The sequence below is a fragment of the Alosa pseudoharengus genome, unplaced genomic scaffold (genome assembly GCF_046254945.1).
Source record: "Alosa pseudoharengus isolate Yale_2024_CS ecotype anadromous, Long Island Sound unplaced genomic scaffold, YU_APseudo_1.1 YU_APseudo_1.1_scf_17, whole genome shotgun sequence".
Lineage (NCBI taxonomy): Eukaryota > Metazoa > Chordata > Actinopteri > Clupeiformes > Clupeidae > Alosa > Alosa pseudoharengus.
The window spans coordinates 10,657,484-10,667,005 of record NW_027468640.1 but is presented as its reverse complement, the minus strand read 5'-3'; the positions used below and the strand labels follow the sequence as shown (position 1 = coordinate 10,667,005).

Genomic DNA, 9,522 nt, shown 5'->3' with positions numbered 1-9,522 from the left:
CGAATTAATTGACTCAAAAACATTAAGGAAACAGGGTCCACTTATCCAGAACGCAAAGGTGGTCGCAAAAGAAAAAAATATGTCCAGACTGTGTTACTGTTTTAGTTAAACTTTGCACTCTGCCCATCTGTCAAATAATGGCCGAATCTGTTTTTTACATTAATTAATTAATAATTAATTAATCATGTATTAAACATATATGTCTTCGCTGCTGTGTCCTCAGCCTACCAGTATCAGCTGGCCCTGGAGCGCTTCGAGTGGAACGAGGTGAAGAAGGTCAAGTCCATCGTTCCCATGATCCACGTGTCCTGGAACGTGGCACGCACAGTCAAGGTCACCGAACCGGACACCTACCAGATGATCAAGTGAGTACAAGCTAAGCAGGGGATGAGTGCCTCTCAGAGATGGAAATGCCATATGGCCTAAATAAAACAATACCACTCATTGATAGAGTAAATAGTCATCAATGCATCCTGCTATATGTAACAACCATGTATAACTGACTATGCGGTGTATATGCAACTGTTAGAATGAGCTAGACTACATAAAATGTACATAAAACTATTTATGGTTTCTACTATGCTAATACTATATCCTATACATTGACATTTAAAATGTAGCTGTGGTGACCTACTGTGGTATATAATTGAAATGCAGGGAAAAAACGATGAGCATTAATCTACTGAGCCAGATAGCAGGTTGTGTTCACATTGTAGAAGTGATCTAAGTAGATTTAGAACACAATGGAAATACAGAGGAATGGGAAATCTGATGTGTGTGTGTGTGTGTGTGTCTGTGTGTCCGTCTTCCCCTTCGTCAGACACTGTCTCCTACAGTCCATGAAGCACATTCAGATCCTGAGAGACCAGCTGGTAGCGGGAGGAAAGAAGATCTCCTACCAGAGCCGGGTGAAGGACGAGCCCGCGTACTACTGCAACGAGTGTGACGTCAGTCCGATAATAATATAATACGCACAGTTACAGCACACAACACACTGTAGAACAGCCCACTGATCTAACATCAGTGACATTACATAACAGGGGTGGAAGAAAGCACAAGTATAGATAATAAATAATAACTGTGACATAAGTCCCAAAGTTTACTGTTCTGAGATGAGTGGCGATGCGTCTTGGCCCTCTAGAGGCTGATGTTAAAGATAACTGTGGAGGCATCGTACCATGGGGACAGGCATTAGTGAGCGTTTCTTCAGAAAAATGTTTCGCTTTCTTCTACTGTAAACTTACTGGGATCAATTAAATAACTTTAACCAAACATCAAGGGTTGTACTCCTCTAAGGATACATCTACACTTTTGTTTTGTTTTGTTTTGTTGTTTTGTTTTGTTTTGTTTTGTAACCTGAAAGACTTTTGTCCCAATTGGCCCTCATTTATCCACATTACACCATCGTGTCCGAGCTCCCGAAATGGAACGATTTGGATCCGCTGGCGATCCTGTATGTGTTTTAAGCCGTTGCCTACGAATGTGGAAAACGAATCCACAATAATGTAGACGTAGCCGAAAAAAACACTGGCGGATGAAACAGGGAAACGCCACATTGTGTGACAAGGTTGTTAATGTGTGCGCGCGCGTGTGTGTGTGTGTGTGTGTGTGTGTGTGTGTGTGTGTAGGTGGAGGTGTTTAACCTGCTGTTTGTGACGAGCGAGAGCAGCAGCAGGAAGACGTACGTGGTCCACTGTGAGGACTGCGCCCGGCAGCGGAGCCCCGCCCTGGCCAACGTGGTGGTGCTGGAGCAGTACCGCACCGAGGAGCTCATGGCCACCTACGACAGCTTCAGCCTGGTGAGCACACACACACACACACACACACACACACACACACACACACACGCCTACGACAGCTTCAGCCTGGTGAGCACACACACATACACACACACACACACATACACACTAGGGCTGGGCGATATGGACAAAAAATAATATCTCGATATTTTTTGTGATTTTGACGATAACGATAATTAGTAGATATCCTTTAAAAAAATGTTTTTGTTAAAGTCTGAGTTACTTTACAGCTCATTATTTATGAATAGCATCATTCATTTAACCAAATCAACCAATGCATTGTCACTCTATGACACATTTCCAATACCACTTGTGTGTGTGGCAATGGCATGGTCTAGCCAGCTACATTAGAGAAGATGAATAGGCCTAACAGTTTCCCAAGAGAAAGTCTAAAGCTGAAGTTCCTTTCAAACCTTTTCATAGGATTCACTGTAAAACTAAGAGCAGACCAACAGAGTAGCCTACATCTCAGTTATTTCCTTATATGTTTTGTTTTAGAGCAATCACGTATATTAGCATTCCAAGTTACAGAATAGAAACTAATGCGTTAGCTTATGGCTAACGTATATGAGAAATCCCATAGAGATGCTAACGGTTAGCATAATCGGTAAACGTAGATATTTAGAGCGAACTTCAGTCCATTTACAAAAGAGTTACATGAGAATAGTTCTTTGTTTACAACTGACTATTAAAATACTCAAAGGCTAATGTTTTCTCTCCATATAATACCGTGTAGGACAAAACGTGACTGTCTCATCAATGCTTCTTGAACAGAAGTAGCCGCATAAAATCCCAAGTAGGTTACTCTTGCTGCACAAAATAAACATTAGGCATGCGTGGGACAACGTTGTGACCTGGTTGTGACCCACTAGTGATCACGTGACACTTGCTCTGCTGCACTTCTCCCGCATAGCCTACCTCCTGGGAATGTATGAGTCTTCAGTGCGTGATTTCGAGTGTTTTTTTCCCCACAAGTAATTTAAATACTCGATAATGTCAATTTGCACATCGTTAAAACAACAATCACGATATTATCGCAGACGATATATATCGCCCACCCCTAATACACACACACACACACACACACACGCCTACGACAGCTTCAGCCTGGTGAGCACACACACATACTCACTCACACACACACACACACACACACGCCTACGACAGCTTCAGCCTGGTGAGCACACACACACACACACACACACACACACACACACACACGCCTACGACAGCTTCAGCCTGGTGAGCACACACACATACACACACACAAAAATACACACACACGCCTACGACAGCTTCAGTCTGGTGAGCACACACACATACACACTCACACACGCAAAAATACACACACACGCCTACGATAGCTTCAGTCTGGTGAGCACACACACATACACACACACAAAAATACACACACACGCCTACGACAGCTTCAGTCTGGTTAGCATACACACTCACACACACAAAAATACACACTCACGCCTACGACAGCTTCAGTCTGGTGAGCACACACACATACGCTCACGCCTACGACAGCTTCAGTCTGGTGAGCACACACACATACACACTCACATCTACGACAGCTTCAGTCTGGTGAGCACACACACATACACACTCACATCTACGACAGCTTCAGTCTGGTGAGCACACACACATACACACACATCTACGACAGCTTCAGTCTGGTGAGCACACACACATACACTCACATCTACGACAGCTTCAGTCTGGTGAGCACACACACTCGCACACAAAAATACACACACACACCTACGACAGATTCAGTCTGGTGAGGACTCACATACACACACTCCTCTGACAGTTTCAGTCTGGTGAGGACGGACACACACACACACAAACACACACACACACACACACACACACACACACTCCTACCAAAGAGTATAGAAGTACACTCTTTGCTCCTATGACAGCTTCAGTAGTCTAACATGTATACTGGCATGTTTAATGTTGTCTATAGTACCGGTATGCCATTTCTATTATACTTTAAATATGTCATGCATACCTGCTAGTGGGGTCTGTAACAAATGCTAACTCGGCCCTTCTCTGTGTGTCTACAGCATCAAGCATCAAGCTCCCGATGAGCCGCCTGCTCCTCTCCCCTCGTCTCGTCTCACAGCCATAACCAAATCTCCTGTCGCCAAATCGCCAGGAAGAAAGAGTTTTTTTGTTGTTTTTTTTTAGTTCATTTTACCACAAAAAAAGACGTTTAAGTTCCTTTTTCTGTTTGTACGTTTGTTTATTTGTTTGTATGTACTACTACTACTACTGTTAAATACTTGTTGAACAAGCCAATCGAAAACCAGTTTACTCAACGTTGTTTACAATAACAATCAGCCAATAAAACTCCTGCTTGTCGGCGGTCGGGCACGCCTGTCTTTGGACTAGTCTAACAAGGATGGACAATGGAGGGCCGTTGGTGTTGTCATAGAAACAGCATTGGAGTTGACTCTCAATGGCATGTCTTATGTTTTCAGGTTGTTCAGGTTTTTTTTTTCTATGAATACTGAAAATTGTAAATGCTGTTTGTATTTTTCGCGTGGTGCTGTTTTCCGTTTTTTAATATAATTTATTCTTTTTTAAAAATAAAAAACTAGAGCAGCCTAGATATATACCACATTGGCCTTGTGACTTGTATTTAGTGAACAGATCAGATACTAATGATAGAGATATGAATCCTTTTAAAAAGCATTAAGAATTTTAAAATACAGTTGTTTGGAATTCTACAAAGCATACGGGTTTAACAGACTGTCTTTCGTTCATACATCTTTGAAAAATTAATTGTTGGTTTTGTTGTCCTTGGAGAGAAAGAAAAAAAAGTCATGACTCAGCATTTTAGAATATTTTTGGGGTCTTCATAGTTTTTCCTTTCTTTTATGAGAGATAATTATTGTTATTGATATTTTGTCCTTTTTTTGCTTCAGTTGAATTGTACCTCTTATTTTGACATTGGTGATGCAGATTCTTCCTGGATTTATCAGATTTTAATTGTACATTGCTTTTCTAATTTAATGTTCTTCTCTATTTATTGGATATAAATGTGCTCCCCCTGTCCGTAGGGTTGTCTGAATTGTTCAAAGCTTTTTATTATAATGAATTCCTGTAATGTTAGGGGTTTTTTATTGGTGGGGGTGTCTTTTTCGAATGGTGCTTACCCTTGCTTTTGAGCCTCTTCTGGTCTAGACAAGTTGTCTTTTCAGACTAATAGAAGTGCACAGACTGGTAGTAATGATGGGACTTATCAAAATAACATATTTTCCATGTACATGGGGGGAATAAACAACAAGCAAGCGACAAGGAGCCATTGTTATCTCCCCACATAAACACAAAACTAAAAACAAACACACACAAAAAAAACAGAGAGGTGGTTTTACTGTAAATGCATCATGGCCTCTCTCAGTGAACTGAGACGGACACGGACCCTTCTGGAGACCTCCTACTGGCTATTGCAACTTGTCCCGAGAGACATTTTTGTGTTCTTTTGTTTTTGTGTGGTGCTACTTTAAGGCCAAGTGGCTGGGGGTGCTATTTCACGACCACAAGCTCAGAAAGTTGCTAAGTTGCTAGGTTGACACACGCATAAAGACATTGGCACACATGCACACACACACACAACATGAAGCGTTTGGTTTGTCATTACACATCACTAGTGTGTGTGCGCGCGATTCTGGGTGCATGTGTGTGTGTATGTGTTGGCCTTCAATGTGAATGAGGCTAAGATGCTTTTTCCTCAGATGATTTTGTTTTTCTTTCAAGTCTTATAGCTAAAATGGACGATTTTAACAGGACAGTACTATGGTGAGCTGTTTGGTTACGGTTATTTCAGAAGGTGCTGAGTTCTCTTTGAACTCTTTTTCTCTTTTTTATGTTTTTAAAAAGAAAAGAAATCTATTTTTCCTGTTGCAATATATCCTCCCCTACTCTCCTTTATTTGTGGTCTTTTATTTAAAACTGCACTGTCTAGAGAAGTCACACAGGACAAACAAACTGAGCCACACTTGTCTTAAACACTTTGTGAATTCGTGTGACATTGCTATGATTGACTATTATTATTAATTATTATTATTAAATGCTTTTGATAAACTTGGAGCTGTTCTGGGTATATTTTTGTGAATGTCTTTGTTTGAATTTAATGGGTGATTGTGACAGGCTAGAGATGCATACTCTAGGGTCTGAGGCCTGTACAAAGAGGTGTGCTGCACTATTAAGGAAATATTTTAAACATAAATAATCTAGGATTAATCTAGAATTTATCTAATTTAGAAACTTTGAATTGTTTTAATGAAGCCCCTAGAATTTAGAACTTGTGAAAGGTTCTTTGAATGGGCCTTTTTGGAGCTCTTTGGCCATGAGCTGTCTAGAAACCAAACTATAAGAAATGCATCTGTGGAACCAAATTAGTGAAATTAATAATAATTCATTATAATAACATACATTATTATTTAACATAAATATATATTAAATATTACCAGCCATTATTATTTAAACATTTTTTAGAGTGCTTCTTAATTTCAATTTGCCTTCAGCATTGCTGTTTCAAGAGAGTTCCATTATCAGCATCATAGTTGGCCCCACAAGACTTCCTTTTTAACATTCCATATGTTATCTTAATGCAAAGGAAGTAGATTGGGGCCCAAATAGAACGTTCAAGAATTGTTTTTGTTTTTATTGTTGAAAGGGTCTATAACAGGGGTGGGCAAACTACGGCCCAGCCCACTAAGCCCTTTAATCCGGCCAGCCAAGCATTTAATTAGGTTATCAGGCTGCTCACTATTTTTTTCCTGCGCTAGACGATGTTGTGGTTAGCTTTACTGCAAACAGCTTTTCCCTCTTCTTAGAGAACATTTACAATGTCAATGTCAAAACACATTACATAGAGATGATACTCTTTGTAAACTCCATTGCAGCAGAACTTGAACGTTATGCTACTCCATTTACTTGGGAACGCGTCTGAGCGTGCATGAGAGGGAGAGAGAGAGAGTGGCAGGTTCCAGCTGGCTTATTGTTGATAATTGATATCTCCTTCTTATAAGATTTTTTTTAAAAGAAAATCATGAAGGCAACAGTAGTTCCCACTACTGACCTTATAATCATTTATATGTTTTTTTGTTTTTTTTTCAAAACCCAATGTGGCCCTTGAGCTAAAAAGTTTTCCCACCCCTACCCTATAATGATTGGTGTGTTAACTAATTACACACATTAAACAGTGAATTTGGTGAGACTTAACTTGCCTTTTTTCACCCTACTTCAGCAGTAGCTGCATCTCTTGACCAGTGAACTTGACACTTGGTGTTGTGTCCTATGTGCCATTGAGACTTCCCTTCATGAGGATGAATAAAAACATTGACCGGAGTAGACGTTAATCGAGTGTCCTCCTTATCCTCATCTCCCTTCCTTCCTGATGCTGACGACACACACACACACACACACACACACCACCTCGCACCCGGTGGACGTGAAGGGCGATGGGAAGTGCGTTCTGTGCGTACTCATCTGTTTTTCCTCTCTCCTCTTTTTTCGCCCTTAGAGCGTTGTTTACGTTTTGGCTCGATTTACAATAACACGCGGTATCGTATCGACCTCCGCACATGCTGGGGCCTAGATCGGCCTCGTTTGTTGTTGACTGAAGGAACACGTTTACACCGCTGGAAAACATTCCAGTCTCACAGGATCCTGTTGCTCTCAGATCCAATGTAAACTTGGAAAAGGTGTGTTCGTAGAATTGGAACAAGGCACGGAACGCAGGCCTTCCCCAAAAACGTTCCAGGCCATTCTTAACAAAGTGGTTACTCATTTGTTCATTAGACAATAAAAGGAGTTAGCTGTGATTACTGAGTATCACTTATGTTTTTGTACCTCAGACTGGTATTCACACTGTCCATGAACAAAAGGCTAATGACATTAATGGCCATGTCATTAATGGTGTTGCACACAATGGTTGGCAGGTCTGCAACCTACTTAAACTAGTTTGTTGATGTCTTAAAACGACACGTGGAATTCCCCTTTTTTGTCAATTTTCAACATTCGTTTAACACTAAGAGATAAGATTACCCAATTCATCAAAAACTGACAAAAAGTGTCATGTTCCTAATGTTACACATTAGCGCAGTGGTTCTCTAAGGGTGGGGCGTGCCTCACTAGTGGGGAATAGAGACATGACAGGTGGGGTGTGAGGAACAGGAGGACATGTGTTGTTTTGTGTCTATCTTAACGTTATAATGCCTTTCTTTTTTGACAAGGAAGATCATAGATTCAAAACAAAATAGCAACACACTCAAGAGTCTTAAGAGTCATAAACAGACTGACATATTAATTAAAATAACATCTGATCCAGCGGACTGAGACAGGAAATGTAGGCTAATGTGGAACCAAGATGTGGATTTTTTTTTAACATTACCATTTTGTCGGGTTGATGGGGTCAGGTGGGGCTTGAAAATTCCCCTCCTTCAAAGTGGGGAATGAAAATGAAAAGTTTGAGAACCACTGCATTAGCGTAACACCATGTGTTCAGAGTGCACTGCAGCAATGCCAGAGAGGCCAGTGAGTCAGTGTGGAGACAAAGTCAGTTTTGCACAAGTCATTGTTTTAAGATCAAAGAACTACATTGTGGTGGTTTAAAGCAAGTCTGTGCACTGTGCTGTTGAAACACTCACAGTTTAGCAGGCCCACATGCCAGGCACCAGCTGCACCAGCACACAGGGCTGGATTCAGTGCGCGGTTCTGGAGATGATCCACACCAGTACACAGGGCTGGATCCAGTGCGCGGTTCTGGAGATGATCCACACCAGGTCACTGGGCTGCTGCACGAAGCGGCACACAGGGATGTTGGGCCGGTAGAGGTCGGCCACCAAGACCCCGTCGCGTAGTCCACACCATGCCTGAGGAGAAACGAGGATGAGGGATACATAGGGGTCGTTAATACGGATACATAGGGGTCCTTCATAGCCTGTTAATACGGATACATAGGGGTCATTCATAGCCTGTTAATACAGATACATAGTGGTCATTCATAGCCTGTTAATATGGATACATAGGGGTCGTTAATACAGATACATAGGGGTCATTCATAGCCTGTTAATACGGATACATAGGGGTCGTTAATACGGATACATAGGGGTCCTTCATAGCCTGTTAATACGGATACATAGGGGTCATTCATAGCCTGTTAATACAGATACATAGTGGTCATTCATAGCCTGTTAATACGGATACATAGGGGTCGTTAATACAGATACATAGGGGTCATTCATAGCCTGTTAATACGGATACATAGGGGTCATTCATAGCCTTTTAATACGGATACATAAGGGTCATTCATAGCCTGTTAATACGGATACATAGGGGTCATTCATATTCTGTTAAGACGGATACATAGGGGTCGTTAATACGGATACATAGGGGTCCTTCATAGCCTGTTATTACGGATACATAGGGGTCATTAATACAGATACATAGGGGTCGTTAATACGGATACATAGGGGTCCTTCATAGCCTGTTAATACGGATACATAGGGGTCATTAACAGCCTGTTAATACGGATACATAGGGGTCGTTAATACGGATACATAGGGGTCCTTCATAGCCTGTTAATACGGATACATGGGGTCATTCATAGCCTGTTAATACAGATACATAGTGGTCATTCATAGCCTGTTAATACGGATACATAGGGGTCGTTAATACAGATACATAGGGGTCATTCATA

The 9,522-nt window shown here is 41.3% G+C and overlaps 1 protein-coding gene across 1 annotated transcript in view; it reads left to right on the top strand.

Annotated features, from left to right (window-relative positions):
* Window positions 1–5,904, top strand: part of kdm6ba (lysine (K)-specific demethylase 6B, a) — a gene marked incomplete in the record, with an annotated part of 109,187 nt that extends 103,283 nt beyond the window's left edge. Inside the window, 4 exon segments of the mRNA XM_076288576.1 lie at window positions 224–365; window positions 821–947; window positions 1,629–1,799; window positions 3,878–5,904. Of these exon segments, the coding sequence (XP_076144691.1) occupies window positions 224–365; window positions 821–947; window positions 1,629–1,799; window positions 3,878–3,901 (464 nt within the window).
* Window positions 5,905–9,522: the final 3,618 nt, after the last annotated feature.